General features: G+C 53.1%; 2 protein-coding genes across 2 annotated transcripts; one reads left to right on the top strand and one right to left on the bottom strand.

The window, feature by feature from the left end:
• Positions 1 to 3,677: 3,677 nt before the first annotated feature.
• On the top strand, positions 3,678 to 8,412 carry LOC142823155 (uncharacterized). Its single transcript, XM_075913714.1, has 3 exons — positions 3,678 to 4,018; positions 5,850 to 6,412; positions 7,516 to 8,412. The coding sequence occupies exons 2-3, from the start codon at positions 5,938 to 5,940 to the stop codon at positions 8,190 to 8,192; spliced, it is 1,152 nt and encodes a 383-aa protein (XP_075769829.1). The 5' UTR covers positions 3,678 to 4,018; positions 5,850 to 5,937; the 3' UTR covers positions 8,193 to 8,412.
• Positions 8,413 to 13,027: 4,615 nt separating this feature from the next.
• Positions 13,028 to 15,600, bottom strand: LOC142823168 (uncharacterized). Its single transcript, XM_075913746.1, has 2 exons — positions 14,779 to 15,600; positions 13,028 to 13,861 (listed from the first exon to the last, which is right to left on the bottom strand). Exons 1-2 carry the CDS (start codon positions 15,266 to 15,268, stop codon positions 13,527 to 13,529), a joined length of 825 nt encoding a protein of 274 aa, XP_075769861.1. The 5' UTR covers positions 15,269 to 15,600; the 3' UTR covers positions 13,028 to 13,526.
• Positions 15,601 to 15,841: the final 241 nt, after the last annotated feature.

Genomic DNA, 15,841 nt, shown 5'->3' with positions numbered 1-15,841 from the left:
TGCGTTGGATATTTTCAGTCGTGCAAAAGAGCGTTCTTGGACGGCGCGTCGTTGACCACGGGTTCTGCATTTTGATGGAGCTTGGCTCCTTGGTTGGAGAAAGTTGCCGACCCCGATCTAGACAGCGCTCGGTCCGGCCGTGAGGGCAGGGGACTGGACTTGATGACCTTTCCAGGTCCCTTTCCGATCTAGTGCTCTAGGAATGCCAACAGATCGATCTACGGCGCATAAATACAGACATAACCTCAGGACAGGGACTTAGACTCAATGACTTCTCAGTGTTCCTTTTAACCCGGGCGTGCTCGAACAATTGTTATCGTGTGGGCGGTTGTTCAGAGCCTTTGACGCAAAGTGTGAATCCTGTAGACAATGATAACTCCCTCAAGCCAAGAGTTGTGGCAACACCCTATAGATCTAGCATCTCTGTCCCAACCTTGCCTTTCGGTAATTCTGGGAAAGCACAGTAATGGTCGTAAGGAACATAATATTTTTCTCCCAAGCACTTGCATGCCCCTGTGCTACTAAATGCACCAAAATTAGCCGCCCCTCCTCACCACTGTCCCAGAAGTTGGATGGATCGTCTCTCCACGGTGGCTTTTTTGCGGTGGCTTATAGAATCATAGAATAATAGGACTGGAAGGGACCTCGAGAGGTCATCGAATCCAGCCCCAGCCCTCAAGGCAGGACCAAGCTCCGTCTACACCATCCCTGACAGATGTCTATCTAACCTGTTCTTAAATATCTCCAGAGAGGGAGATTCCACCACCTCCCTTGGCAATTTATTCCAATATTTGACCACCCTGACAGTTAGGAATTTTTTCCTAATGTCCAAGCTAAACCTCCCCTGCTGCACTTTAAGCCCATTACTCCTTGTCCTGTCCTCAGAACCATGTTCTTATGCAATTCCAGTTGTGCTTTTGCCTTTCTGATAACTCCTCTGCGTTCTCGAGCAATATATTTATACTCCTCCCTAGGCATCTGTCCAAGTTTCCACTTCTCGTCAGCTTCCTTTTTGTGCTTAAGTTCACCAAGGATTTCCCCGGGAAGCCGATCCGCTATCCTACCAGATTTGCTTTTCTTACTGTGCGTCGAGATGGTTTCTTCCTGTGCCTTAATAAGGCTTCTTTAAAACACTGCCAGCTGTCCTGGACTCCTTTCCCCTTCGTGTTTGCATCCCAGGGGATTCTGCCCATCTTGGAGGGCATCAAAGTCTGCTTTTCTGAAGTCCAGGGTGTGTATTTTGCGACTCTCCTTTCTTCCTTTGGTCAGGATCCTGAAATCGACCGTCTCATGATCACTGCTTCCCAGGTTGTCACCCACCTCCACTTCCCCTATTAGTTCCTCCCTGTTTGTGAGCAGAAGGTCAAGCTGCGCCCGGCCCCTGGTCGGATCCTTCAGCACTTGTACCAAGAAGTTATCCCCAACAGTCTCCAAAAACGTCCTGGATTGCCTGTGTACTGCCGTATTGGTTTCCCAACAGACGTCGGGGGAGTAAAGTCCCCCACGAGAACCAGGGCCTGCGATCTGGAAGCTCCTCTCAGTTGTCCAAAGAAAGCCTCGTCTACCTCATCCACCTGGTCTGGTCTATAGCAGACACCAACCACAACATCACCCCGGTTGCTTCCACCTCTGAACTTAACCCATAGACTCTCAACAGGCTTTTCTCCCTCTTTATACTGGAGTTCAGAGCAATCGTAGTGCTCTCTTACATACAGTGCAACTCCTCCTCCTTTTCTCCCCTGCCTGTTCTTCCTGGACAGTCTATACCCTTCCACGACAGCGCTCCAGTCATGCGAGTCATCCCACCAAGTCGCCGTTATTCCAGTCAAATCATGGTTCTCGGACAAGGCCAGGGCCTCCAATTCTCCCTGTTTGTTCTCACATTGGTGTACAAACACCTCCGATAACCAGTTGATCGCCCTACCTTCTCCATTCGAATCAGGGGTCCTCCTTTCTTGCTCGTTCCTCTCTGCTTTTCTTCCCAGTATCCGACTTCCCCACTCCCCCCAGGGTTTTGGTCACCGTCCCCCGACTAACCTAGTTTCAAGCCCTCCTCGTTAGGTTTGCAAGCCTGCCCGTAAAGATGCTCCTTCCTCTCTTGGTTAGGTGGATCCCATCTCTTCCTAACAATCCTTGTGTCCAGAACCGAGTCCCATGTTCGAAGATACCAAAGCCCTCTCTGCGACACCACCTGCACAACCACGCATTGACGTCCTCAAGTCGACCATCCCTACCCGGACCTTTCCTTTCAACAGGGAGGCTGGACAAGAACGCCTGGGTGCTGGGGGATTGGGCGAGGGACAGCTGGCTGTCACTGGCCGCCTGGCTCATCCTGTGGTCATCCTGGGTCGGGGCACAGACTACTGGCAGGGCTGGCTCTGGCAAGTGCCGTCTGGCCAGGGTCTACCCTTTTAAAGGCCCTGGGGCTGGGGGAGAGGAGAGGAGTTTTCCTGGTTTGGCCCAGAGTGGCCACCAGGGCAAGCTGGGGAGGGCTAGCCTCCAGCTAGTCCAAATTAAGAGGCTACACAGCCCTTAATTCGATCTAGACGCTAGTCCTCGTAGAATGAGGTTTAGCTAGTTCGAATTAAGCGCTCCGCTAGTTGTATTTAAATTCGAACTGGAGGTTTGCATGTATAGCCGCTATTAAAGTTAATTCGAACTAATGGCTGTTAGTTCGAATTAACTTTGTAGTGTAGACGTACCCTTAGGAATTAAATTTAAAAATGAAGTAGAACATGTCTCCTGTCAACTTTTAAAGAAATTCTACCAGTTCGCTAGTTTAAGTACCCAGAACCAGTGCTTACATCAGCAGTAGCTTCTTCTGCAGGTGAAGAGAGAATGTGTTTTTCACTTTGGTTTATTCAGCTAGTTCAATTCAATTATTAGTTTCTTCACTGTTGCAAAACCGAGAGTTGACGAAGCAGAAAAACTTGTTTTCCTCTTCTCTTAGGGTCTGTCTACACTACCCTCCTAGTTCGAACTAGGAGGGTAATGTAGGCATACCGCACTTGCAAATGAAGCCCGGGATTTGAATTCAGAGAGCCTGCTGTGAGCACCCGGGGAACCAGTCCCATTCCTGGCCCCTCCTGTAGTCCTGGCATCACCCAGCCCGGACCGCGTTGTCAGTGAGGAGGAGAGGAAGTCAAACACGGTGGTCCTAGCTGTTCCCATTTGGACAGACAGACAGACAGACAGGCTCCCCCAAATACGCATTCTAGGCCACTTCCTGTTGTCCTGGCACAACCCAGCCCTGTCCTTGCTGTCAGTTAGGAGGAGAGGAAACCAAACATGGTGGTCTTAGCTCTTCCCGTGTGGGAGGAGTTCTTGGACAGACAGGGAGACAGGCTCTCCCAAATATGCAGTAGATTAGATAACAGGCTCCTGCCAGCTATTTGCTAAGTGAACTGCCAACCTCCCCCGCCAAACCCCTAGAGTTCTCAAGTGCCTTAGCAGCTCCTAGAAAGAGGGGTGACGTGTGTAGGTGAGGATGGGGAGGGGGAATATGGGCATCCGATGTGTAAGGAGGGGGAGGGTTTTGCCTTCCCAAACCACCAGCCTGGCCCCCCAGAATGCCGGCTGTAGGCACACGGGAGGGGTGAGGTTGCCCCCATGGAGGGGGCAGGAAAGGGCGGGGCCTCAGCAGGAGGGACAGGGCTGGAGATGGGGCCCGGGGGCTTGCCTCCTCCATCCTTCGCCAACCCGCCATGGAGCAGGCTGAAAAGACCTGGCCAGTTCCTGTCCATCCAGCCCATTTCTGGGAAGAGGAAACCTAAGTCTTTGCTCCCTTCCAGGGGTGAGTCAGGGAACAGGGCTAGGAGTCTGTGTAGTGCTTTCCCAATGCTCTGTGTCATGGCAAGTCACTGGCGAACGTGGGCAGGGAGGTTGCACCCTGTCTCTGGGTGGGCCCTAAGTATGGGTGGTGGCTCCTTCAGGCAGGTATAAGAGAGGCTGGCACCAAGCTGGACCAGGCAGCTCCCAGACCGTGCATGGGCGGAGACACCAAGCCTGGAGAAGGACGGTAAGGACTGATGGGCCCCAACCCCCTTGCCATCTCTTCCTTCGGGTCCTGATCCGGGGCAGAGCCCCAGACAGGCGGGTAGAGGAATTCAGAGCCCTGCGTCTCTCGGCTTCTTCCCCAGATCCAGAGAGAATTGACTCCGTGCAGTTGGGTGGACGAGGGATCCCACCGCTGCCTCCACGTTGCGCCGGGGAGGGATCTTGGCTCCAGTGCCAGTAGTAGGGACGGCAGCGTAGGACACTAGCAGGCCAGGGCCTGTAAGTAACCAGAGGCTACACGTGATTCCCTTTTCGGTTCCCTCCCTCTGGGTCACCTGGCCTTCTCTGCTGTTAGCAGCCACGATGCCGGGCTAGATGGGCATTTGGTCTGACTCATTCCATTCCCCATCACATCGCCCATGAAACTGAGCATGGCAAGGTGCTGGGACCTTCTCTCCCCACAGGTGGCTCCTGCTGCCTCCTTGCCGGCTCTGCCCCAGCCCTCCTGGGACAAGGCTCTGGCCCCAAGTCTCCCAGCCTGAGTCTTCCCACCCCTGCTGCCCAGGGTCTCCATGGGAGCCAAGCCCCCAGCACTTTAGGGTAGGCCCCTCTCCCAGTGGGAGATGCATGACCTCAAACTCCCCTCCTCTATGTACAGGGAGAGCAGGAGGCCCCGGGTCCCAGCCTCGGGGGAGCTGCAGTGATTGGGGGCAGAGGGGCAGAATGTAGGTGGGCAGTTTGGAAAGGCAAGGCCTTCCCTTGCCTCGTAGCCCTACCACCCCCAGTGCCACCCCTCACCTGCAGGCTGGGGCTCCGGGGCAGCCCAGAGCTGGATCCAGCCACTGCAGGAAACTCCCGACCCCCGGGAAGGAGTTGTGATGACCTACTTGAGTTTCAGCAGAAGGTGGCGGGCTCCAGGTGGCATCTGGGGGCTGAGGGGGGACGTGGCTGGTCCCAACACTTGTATGCTCTTAGTGTATGGTCAGCAGGCCCCAAGACTGCCCTGGGCTGGCCTTAGGTATCCGAAGCACACCTGCATTTTGGCCCCCTGTGTGTGGCAATGCTGGAGTTCATGCTCCCCACCCTCCCTTTGCACTAACCCAGCCCAGCCCTGCTCAGAGGCAGGGTGCCAGCCTGGTGTGTGTGTTGGGGGTACAGTGTGAGGGACACTCCTGAGTGTGGGAGACAAGGAGTGTGTTTGGGAGTGAACATAGGACTCAGGGCCCTGGTCCACACTAGGGGTGTGTCTAGACTATTGAGTTTTGTCGACAAAAGTGGACTATACCAGCTATACCAGCTATACCAGCGTCTACACTACCACTGAGTTCTGTCGACAGAACGTCGACAGAACTCAGCAGTTTTGTCGACGCTGATAAACCTCATTTTACGAGGCATAACACCTTCTGTCGACAGAGTTCTGTCGACAGAAGGTGTTATTGCATGTAAACTGACCTTTGCATCTATACTACCATGTCGACAAAGCAGCTTGCTTTGTCGACAGAACTCAATGTAGTCTAGACGCTCTTTGTCGACAGAAATTTTGTCGACAGTATCTGTCGACAAAACTTCTGTCGACAGAAGCCTGTAGTCTAGACGTACCCTAGGAGTGTAGGTTGAACCGAGCCTCCTATGGTTACTTTTCCAAACGATGAGTCCACACCACCAAGCCTGTTGTGGTTTCTGAAGTCGGTTTTGGTCCTCCTGCTTTTCACAAGGAGCTGCGCCCAATTGGTCCTGTCCTGGTGGGTGGACCCCGAGTTGAGAAAAGTCAAAGTTCTGGGCCTCTGGGAAGCATCCCACAGTGCCCTGCTCTGATCACTCTGGCCAGAATTTGAACCTCTGTTGCTCTCCAGGTGAAGAGGAAAAGTCCCGGGAAAGTTTGAGTTTCGTTTCCCACGCCAGTGTTGCAGGGGCACCTCTGAACAGTCAGCACCCGTGGCCATGGCTCCCAAGAGGTCCAAAAAAGTGCCAGCGTGGAGCAAGCAGGAGATCTTGAAGCTCATCGAGGTGTGGGGAGAGAAATCCATTTTCTCTGCACTCCAAAACAGCACAAGAAACGCGGCTACCTATAAGGAGATAGCAGAGTGCCTGGAGAAGGAAGGATACTCCAGAAACGTCCAGCAGTGCCGTGAAAAAATAAAGCAGCTGAGTAGTGCCTATCACAGAGCAAGGGAAGCCAACCTGCGGCCCAGTGCCTCGACGCAAAGATGCCCCTTCTATGACGAGCTGCATGCGATCCATGAGAAGAATGTGATCGGCATCCCCAGGCAGACTGTGAGATTCTCCCAAGACACTCACAGCTGCCGCGTGGAGAACAGCCCGGCACTGGGGGGGAAGGAGCAGGATGTGGAGAACAATCATTTGAAGACCATCTCCTCTTTTCAGGACAGCTCCGATCCTGGGGAGGGCCCTTCTGGTGAGTTCACGATTTTTATATCATGCTCCGAACAGGGTTAATCACACGTGTAACAGATTCTGTGCCTGCACCGCACGAGCGGGGAGGCTGGAACGGCTTGTGAACCGGCCTGGAGACAAAGCAGGAATTCTCCCTGCGCAACTCCATGAGGCTCTCACAGGGGGACTCTTTGACCCTTTCCCAAGGTTCCTGGGGAGGGAAGCCTTCGTCCGTCCTCCACAGTAGGGCTTCTTCCTGCCAGGGAAACCCCGCTTCCTGGGAGAGGGCTCCTTCCCCATGGGAGCCCTGTGAGTGGACAGGAGCTTCCGGGCCAAGGACATGCCCCTGTAGCATGCCTGTCTGCAAACTGTTGGGTGCCGGCTGTACAGTGACTGCTTAAGAGCAGGGGTCACCAACCAGATGAACGGAATCTCACAGCAGGTCTTGGAGCCTCTGACAGGGGATCCTAACTGGTTTGGCCAAGAGGCAATGAAGGGCTGGCACTTCAGCTGCCCCTCCCCCCACTGTCCTTCTGCTCCTGCCCTCTGTCTTGGCACTGTCCCCCCCCCCCACCCCAGGAGCCTCCGACTTGCTGTGCAGGGCAGGGGAGAGAGAGGAGGAGAAGCTGAACTCGTGGTGCCCCTGGTTCACCCTGTATCCTATCTCCACCAAATGCAGGGGGCACTACAGGGCTTGGGAGGGAGTTTGCTGGCTGCTTTTGGGAGTGGGGCAGGGCCAGGGTAGGGGAGAGCCTGCCTTAGCCCCATTGCACCACCACCCAGGAGCCACCAGAGGTAAGACGTGCCCAGCTGGAGCCCTGCCCCCAACCTTTGAGGATGCTGGAGGGCGGGGGGAGACAGAGTGAACAGGGGCGGGGCCTTGGAGAAGGGGCAGGAAGGAGGCAGAACCAGGGTATTTGGCTTTGAGGTGCGTCTGGAATTGCACTTAAATTCAACAAGTGATCTTAAAAAGGTGGGAGACCCCTGCATTAAAGCATCACTTGGCCTTGCACAGGACACATCTCCATTGCCTGTAGAGAGACCTTCGCTGTATGCAAAGAGATGAGGCTTCAGGGTCCCCCGTGTATCTCCTGCAATGCGTATCTTTGTAACTTTTCCTTACAGAGGGACCTGCAGGCTTCTCGTGGCGTACGCCAGCAGGTCTCTGTCGCCCACCAATCCACAGGCAAAAATGGACAAGAGAAGACGTCTTGAAGGAGCAAATGGAGTCGAGCAATAAGTTCCTGGAGAGAAGCGCAGACCGGCAGGAGAAGCTCGTGGAGCGGCAGGAGAATATCGGAAACCGGCGGGAGAAGCTCGTGGAGCGGCAGGAGGATATCGGAAACCGGTGGGAGAAGCTCGTGGAGCGGCAGGAGCATATCGGAAACCGGCGGGAGAAGCTCGTGGAGCGGCAGGAGGATATCGGAAACCGGTGGGAGAAGCTCGTGGAGCGGCAGGAGAATATCGGAAACTGGCGGGAGAAGTTCGTGGAGCGGCAGGAGGATATCACAGACCGGCGGGAGAAGATCATGGAGTGGCAGGAGGATATCACAGACCGGCGGGAGAAGATCGTGGAGCGGCAGGAGAATATCGCAGACAGGGAGGAGAGGCTCGTGGAGTGGGGGGAGAGATTTAAAGAGTGGCAGGAGACGCTCATGGAGCGGGAGGAGGATATCGCAGATGGAGGGGAGAGGCTCGTGGAGTGGGAGGAGAGCCTCGTGGAGCGGCAGGAGAGCCTCGGGGAGCGGCAGGAGGATATCGCAGACCAGCAGGAGGGGATGGAGAGTGGCAGGAGAGGGTAGTGGGGCAGCTGGAGAGGATCATGCAGTGACCGAGGAGTGTCTTGGAGATTTAGCCAGAATAAGAACCGTTTTAGGGCAAGTTGTCCATCAGCTTGAGGGTGTTAGAACTAGCTGCGTGTTTTCTGTTGTTTAAAATTTGTCATTCCTTTGGCTCAGCCTGATTGCACTCGCAACTTACGTCTGACTGTTTGTTTGCCCTTAATAAAATCACTTTGGTTTACTCCCCAGCCCAGAGTCAATCGTTGTTACCTGGGGCGGGAGGGAACGTGCAATGAATGTGTGTACAGGCCTGCACAACATATGGCCCGCAGGCCACATGCTGCCTGCAGGGGCTCACTGTGTGGCCCGTGCCGACTATGGGCCCCATCCAAACCGCCAGCCGGACAGAGGGGTAGAGTGCCGCCGGGGCGGGGGAAGTGTGGTGCTCCGCTCCTCCACCTGGCCAGCAGATTGCATGGGACCGTGCCGCACATAGCCATGCAGCGCCGGCGCGAGCCAGAAAGCGGGACGCCAGACATCCCCTTTTGTTGCTGAATAATTCATTAAGGTTCTGCTCCCAGCTCGGAAGCGGGTTCCCGGAAGTTGGGCCCCAAACGACCTTCTCCTCAGATCTGAAAGGGATGAGATGCCCCTGAAAGCAATGAGGGGAACGGCAGTGGATTTGTCGGCACCCCGAGCAACACCCCTAAAGAGTCGTCTATGGCCGCCCCCCTCCCATCACAGTCTGAACAACAGTCTCTTTATGGGTGGGAGGTAGGGGGACTACAGGCAAACCCCTTGAATGCAGGGGGCGTCCTATTGAGAACATGACTCTCAAAACTGGCCCTTCCTCAAACCTTCTTTCAAAGAGTCAAAGTTTCAAACTGGTTTGCGCTGCTCAGTGCTGTGCTCTTCTCATCCTGGGTCACAAAAATTTCTGGCGATGGGCGTCTGCCATGACAGCCCCCAGCTGGCCAGATAACCCCTCCCCCAACACACACGCTTGCTCTCGCAAAGATTATGGAGCATACAACAGGCGGCTCCCACCAAGGGAAATGTGTGTTCGGTGAGGTCTAACCGAGCCAGGAGACCCCTAAATCTTCCCCCAGTGCTCAGACGCAGCCACATAACTGTCTCCTGAGGCGTCCCACTACATACGTCCCCGTAGTTCAATCAAGAGCCATGGAGAACTCTTCTGAGCATGCTCTCATTTTTCATTCCCCGTAGAGTAATTTCATGCAGACCGCATTTCCCGAGTGTGCTTCTGAGAACGTCACATGGGACTGTGTGAAAAGCCTTCCTAAAAATCAAGCTAAATCTACCGCTTCCCCCCTAGCAACTAGACCAATAATCATGTCAAAGAAGGAAATGTCATAGGTTTGCTCTAGGCCGATCCACACTGGCAATTTCTAAGAATCCCATTCTAGAAGGTACTTCCAAACTGATTGTGGAATACTTTGCCTTTTTCAGGTTGTCAAGCTTAGAATAACAAATCTATAGTTTCTTCAAGCTCTCTTTCTTTCAAAGTTTCAGATTAGTTTGCACTGCCTTTTTTTAAGATAGCCATAAAGTTTGCCCTGTGCTCTGGGACCTCGCCTATCCTCCATGAGTTCTCAAGGACAATTGTTAATGATTCAGAGATGGTTTCATCTATTTCCTCCAGTACTTTCGTCATGACTGGTGTAGAAAAAGTGAATAAGGAAAAGTTAGTTACTTATTCTGCCAGGCGGGAGAAATGATAAGGCTACACAAGGGTCCCCTGACAATTATAGACCCTCTTCGAGTCTTGTGACAACCAGTGTCTATCGTCTGGTGGTGTGTTTTAATTAATCAAAGGACCCAGTATAAGTGAACCAAACAATAATCAATTTATTAAGGGTACATTTAGAAAATAGGGGATTTGGGGTGTATTCAGAAAATGGTTCACAAGACACAATAAATGGTGCAGTAATCAATTCCTCACAATCCACAAGGAAAAGCCAAATTTGGGCAGAGTCCAACTGGTATGGGAAGTATAGTAACAAAAGTTTATCGCAGCCTTCTTGATAGTTCCCAGATGGTCACTCAGCACCTCAAATCGGTCAGCTCCCCGAGACCTTTGTGAGAGGAGCACCGAGGGGAGCCCTCTGCCTCTTCCGTGCCCATGGTGAATAGCGTTCGGGGTGACGGGCAGAGTCTCTCGTATGGCCGCAGCCACAGTCTTCTTCTGGAGCCTGATAATCTGTGAGGAAAACCCAGCACACGTCTAGAATGGGCAGCCCCGAACTGTCCGGCTGTCGGCCTTTTATGTCCTCTCAGGTGGGAAACCCCTGCCAGGGAGACCCCGCAGAGTCCGCCCCTGCTAGAAGACCCCACAACATGTGCCCCTGCAATGGAGACCCTGCAGCATCCGCCCCTGTGAGGGAGACCCCGCAGCATCCGCCCCTGCTAAGGAGACCCCGCAGCGTCCGCCCCTGTGTGATGTACTTCTGAGGTAAATCCAGTTTGAACTGGAACTTGTTTACCTGTTTTCTGCAAAAGGCGGGAAAATCAGGATCTGACAGACCCAGGGCGTGTGGCTCGTCTTCCATTGTGTTTTACAAAATGGATGCCAGTTCCTCCGTTTTGATTGGAACGGGGATACCCTGTCATATCCAATGTGACAAACCAAACATACATTAGAAGCCAAACTTTAACTACTGAGGATTTTACCCTTAACAATCCCATCCTGGAAGGATGATGACTGCAAGGATAACACCCTTCACGAACTAGGAAACCCTCAGTCCTCGGCTTTTTTGATCGCACACAGATTTCACCTTTCCTTGATTCTTTGTTTTTCCAGGTTTACAATATATACATCCAGTTAATACAATGAGGTACAGTAGCATTAACCCTTGAATGAACAACACTACAACAATAGGGTGGAATATGGTTACCCAGGGAGATCTAACTTCTCCCATACTGACGGTGAAAATCATTTCCCACCACTGGGAAGCCTTGGTTTCTGCCTTGATCTTCTTGGTAACACTTTTTATTTGACCTACGGCAAGTTCCACCATAATTCTGGTACTGAGACCTTCACACTCGAGTCCCTATAAATACTCAGTGGCTGTGTCTACACTGGCCACTTATTCTGGAAAATCAGCCACTTTTCCGGAATAACTTTCCAGCTGTCTACACTCGCTCCTTGAATTTCCGGAAAAGCACTGACGATCTACTGTAAGAAATCAGCCGCTTTTCCGAAAATACTATGCTGCTCCCATTCGGGCAAATGTCCTTTTTCTGGAAAACTGTTCTGGAAAAGGGCCAGTGTAGACAGCACAGTAGTGTTTTCCGCAAAAAAGCCCCGATCGCGAAAATGACAATCGGGGCTTTTTTGCAGAAAAGTGCGTCTACATTGGCACGGACGCTTTTCCGGAAAAAGTGCTTTTCTGGAAAAGCATCCTGCCAATGTAGAGGCGCTTTTTCCGGAAATACTTATAACGGAAAACTGTTCCGTTTTAAGCATTTCCGGAAAATCATTCCAGTGTAGACGTAGCCTAACAGAATAAGTAAATACCTTTTCCTTATTCACTTTTTCTACACCAGTCATGATGAAAGTACTGGAGGAAATAGCTGACACAAGCTCTGAATCATTAACAATTACCCTTGAGACCTCATGGAGGACAGGTGAGGTCCCAGGGCACAGCACGGGGCAAACTTTGTGGCTATCTTTAAAAAAAAGAAACTTGAGGAAACTTTAGATTTGTTATTCTAAACTTGACAATCTGGAAAAGAGATTGGCACAAAGTACACAAAAGTCGGTTTGTAAGTACCTTCTTGAATGGGATTCTAAGAAATAGCCAGTATGGATTGGCCAGGAACAAACCAATGACATTTCCTTCTTTGTCATGATTATTGGTCTAGTTGTTAGGGGGAAGCGGTAGATTTAGCTTGATTTTTAGTAAGGTTTTTCACACAGTCCCATGTGACGTTCTCAGAAGCACACTCGGGAAATGCGGTCTGCGTGAAATTACTATATGGGGAATGAAAAATGGGTTTGAAAGCCCACACTCTTCTGAGAATGTCTGGTTCAACTACGGGGATGTATGTAGTAGGGCGCCTCAGGGGACAGTCATGTGGCTGCGTCTGAGCACTGGGAGAAGATTTAGGCGTCTCCTGGCTCGGTTAGACCTCACTGAACACACCTTTCCCTTGGTGGGAGCTGTCTGCTGCGTGCTCCATAATCTTTGTGAGAGCAAGCGTGTGTGTTGGGGGAGGGGTTATCTGGCAGGGTGGGGGCGGTGGAGGCAGACGCTCGTCGCTAGAGATTTTTGCGACTCAGGATGAGGAGAGCACAGCGCCGGGCAGCACAAACCAGCTTGAAACTTTGAAACTCTGAAAGAAAGTTTGAGGACTGGCCAGTTTTGAGAGTCATGTTCTCAACAGGCCGCCCCCTGCATTCAAGGGCTTTGCCTGTAATTCCCCCGCCCCGCACTATAACCCATAAATAGACTATTATTCAGACTGTGATGGAGGGGACACAGAAGACTCTTTAGTTGGGGTGTTTCTCGGGGTGCTGACAAATCCACTGCCATTCACCTCGTTGCTCTCTGGGGTATCTCACCGCCTGGTCCTGGTGGGCCAGCCCCCCGACACGGCACAGAGCTGAGATCGCCTCCGCCCCCAGGAGCCGTACAGACCCCGAACCTCTTCAGATCTGAGGAGAATGTTGTTTCGGGCCCAACTTCCAGGAACCCGCTCCCCAGCTGGGATCAGCACCCCAGTGAATTATTCAGCAACGAAAGGGGGATGCACACACCGATTGGCCCCCACCCGGGTAACAATGATTGACGCTGGACTGGGGAGTAAACCAAAGTGATTTTATTTAGGGCAAACAGTCGGACGTAAGTGGTTGCGAGGTGCAATCGGGTCAACCCAACGGAATGATAGATTTTAAATAACAGAAAATGAAGAGCTAGTTCTAACTCTCTCGTGCTGTTGGCCAACTCACCCTAAAACTCTACTTATTTCGGCTAAGCCGCCAAGCCAGAGAGAATCTTTTTCTCCTTGGAGTTCCTGGCTGTTTCCTTGGGGGTGCCATGGCGGCCAAAGTGCCTGAAAACTGTGCCCCTAAATAGACTTCCCTTTCCCTGCAAGAGTGAGCCATGCACCAAAGTGAGAGAGGCGGACCCAGCGCATTATGGCGTTACGACTGATCGGTGCCACGAGGCGTTTTGCCCGAAGCATCTTGGGGCGATGCATCTGTGGATCCAAAAGTCAGTTTCAGGAAGCCTGCGGGGGGATGGAACCGTCACCTGGCGATGGTGCGTTTGTTGTTTAGGGAAGAGAGCGAGGCCAGAAAAAAAGTCCAGGTTGGGAACCCAAAGCGGGGGATCAGAAATGCGAGGATGGACATTTGCCTTGGGAGGACCTGAAGGTTTCATGTGAGAGAGCCCTGGAGTTCTTCCCCCATGTCCTGGGATCCCTGGGGGTGGAAGCTTTGGAACCAGGTGAGGAGGGAGAGTTATTCTGCCCAGAGCAGAGAAAGTTCCTCTTCTGCTGCTTCTCGATCCTCTCCAGAAACTCCACGAGCCTCTCCAGGAACATATTGCTCCTCTCCATTGACTCCTTCAAGCCGTCTTTGCTTGCCCGTTTTCGCTTCTGGATCTGGGAGGGCTGGAGAGCTGCTGGAGCCGGGGACATAGGCCGCAAGCTGCCTGCGGGGCCCACTGTAATGAAAAGTTACAAAGACGCACGTTGCAGGAGATACACGGGGGAGCCTGAAGTCTCATCTGTTCACACACAGCAAAGGTCTCTCTAAAGCCAATGGAGATGTGTCCTGTGCAAGGCCAAAGGGATGCTTTAAAGCAGGGGTTCCCGAACTGGGGGGGCGCGCCCTCCTGGAGGCACATGAAGAAATTCCAAGGCGGGAGGTTCTGAGGCGACCCAATGCCCCCTGTCAATTTCCAACCCCAGGAAAGACTCTCGTCTGTCCATCTGCTCCGGCTGGCTGGCATAGACTTCAAAATGGCCACCTTAAAAGGGCAATGCCTGCTCTGCTCTTAAAAGGGTGGGTTTTTTTGCATAACAACTTTTGCTGCAATTTTTTGGGGGACGTGGGTGTGAGGGTTTCTCAAAAATCAGAAAGGAGGCACCATGCTGAAAAGTTTGGGAAGCACTGCTTTTAAGTGGCCACCATAGAGCCAGGACGCAACAGAGTTCGCAGGGGAGCATCGGGACTCCTGTGGTTTGGAGACAGGCATGCTATGGGGCACAATCCCACATGGATAGGGCGGCGGCTCATGTGGCTTCCCTCCTGAGTGCACCACACCGCCCTTCCTGGGAGAAAGCGCCTTTCTCCTTCACACAGCAGCCCCTTTCCTCCCAGGAAGCAGGGTTTAACAGACACAGACCACAAGTGGCTCAGTGCGGGAAGGGGCCCTACTGTGGAGGACGGACGACGGCTTCCCTCCCAGCAACCTTGTGAGAAGGATCAAAGAGTCCCCCTGTGAGAGCCTCATGGAGCTGCACAGGGAGAATTCCTGCTTTGTCTGCAGGCCGGTTCACAAGCCGTTCCGGCCTCCCTGCTCCGTTACACCTGCGACCAACCCTGCTCGTAGCCTGAAAAAAAAAATCGTGAACTCACCAGAAGAGCCCTGCCCAGGATCGGTGCCATCCCCGAAAGACGAGTTTGCCGGCTGATTGTTCTCCACATTCTTCTCCTTCCCCTGCTGCGCTGGGCTGTTCTCCACGTGACGGCCGGGTGTGTTTTGGGTGCATCTCACACTCTGCCTGCGGTTGCTGATCTCGTTCTTCTCATGGATTACATGCAGCTCGTCATAGAAGGGGCATCTTAGTGGCCATCCAGCGAGCGTTGTGTTGAACTTTGTTGTGAAATAGTCGCACCTCAGCTCGTTTATTTTGGCACGGCACTGCTCGGGGTCTCTGGAGTAGCCTTTCCTCGCCAGGCGCTGTGCTATCGTGTCATAGCAAGCCGCATTTCTCCTGCTGTTTTTGAGCGCAGAGAAAATGGGTCTCGCTCCCCACACCTTAATGAGGAACAAGGTCTCCTGCCTGCTCCACACTTTTGCTTTTTTGGGCATCTTGGAACTCGCACGCTTGGAAGCCACAGCCATGGGTGCTGCCTGTCTGGTGGTGCCCCCTCAACGCCGGCGCGGGAAACAGAACTCAAACTTTCCCAGGGCTCGTCTTCTTCACCTGTAGAGCAACAGAGGTGCACGTTCTCGCCTGAGTGGTCAGAGCAGGGCATTGTGGGATGCCTCCCAGAGGCCAAAAACTTCGACTTTTCTCAACACGGGGTCCACACTCCCGTCCAGTCCACCAAATTTGGCACAACTTCTTGTGCAAAGCAGGAGGACCAAAACCGATGTCAGAAACCCCGAAGATGGACGGGCTGGGCTGGGTGGTGTGGACTCCTTGTTTAGAAACGCCACTGTAGGTGGCTCAATTCAACCTAAACTGCTAGAGCGGACCAGGGCCTTGAGTCCTATGTTCACCCCCAAACGCACTCCTTGTCTCTCAAACCCGGGAGTGTCCCTCACACCCGGGAGTGTCCCTCACTCTGTACCCCCAACACACACACCAGGCCAGCACCCTGCCTCCCCCCCGAACAGGGTTGGCCTGGGTTAGCACGAAGGGAGGGTGGGGAGCTGTCGGCTATGGTGTTCCCACACACAGGAGGGCCAAAA

The sequence above is a fragment of the Pelodiscus sinensis genome, chromosome 32, assembly GCF_049634645.1.
Source record: "Pelodiscus sinensis isolate JC-2024 chromosome 32, ASM4963464v1, whole genome shotgun sequence".
In the NCBI taxonomy this organism is placed as follows: domain Eukaryota; kingdom Metazoa; phylum Chordata; order Testudines; family Trionychidae; genus Pelodiscus; species Pelodiscus sinensis.
The sequence above is the reverse complement of the archived record's forward strand: the minus strand, read 5'-3'. Positions and strand labels throughout refer to the sequence as shown.

Excerpts from the sequence above, each read along its gene's own strand:
- LOC142823155 (XM_075913714.1), top strand. The coding sequence starts at position 5,938 with ATGGCTCCCAAGAGGTCCAAAAAAGTGCCAGCGTGGAGCAAGCAGGAG. Across the intron at positions 6,413-7,515 it reads TCCTGGGGAGGGCCCTTCTG|AGGGACCTGCAGGCTTCTCG; the intron begins GTGAGTTCACGA and ends TTTTCCTTACAG.
- LOC142823168 (XM_075913746.1), bottom strand. The coding sequence starts at position 15,268 with ATGGCTGTGGCTTCCAAGCGTGCGAGTTCCAAGATGCCCAAAAAAGCA. Across the intron at positions 13,862-14,778 it reads TCCTGGGCAGGGCTCTTCTG|TGGGCCCCGCAGGCAGCTTG; the intron begins GTGAGTTCACGA and ends TTTTCATTACAG.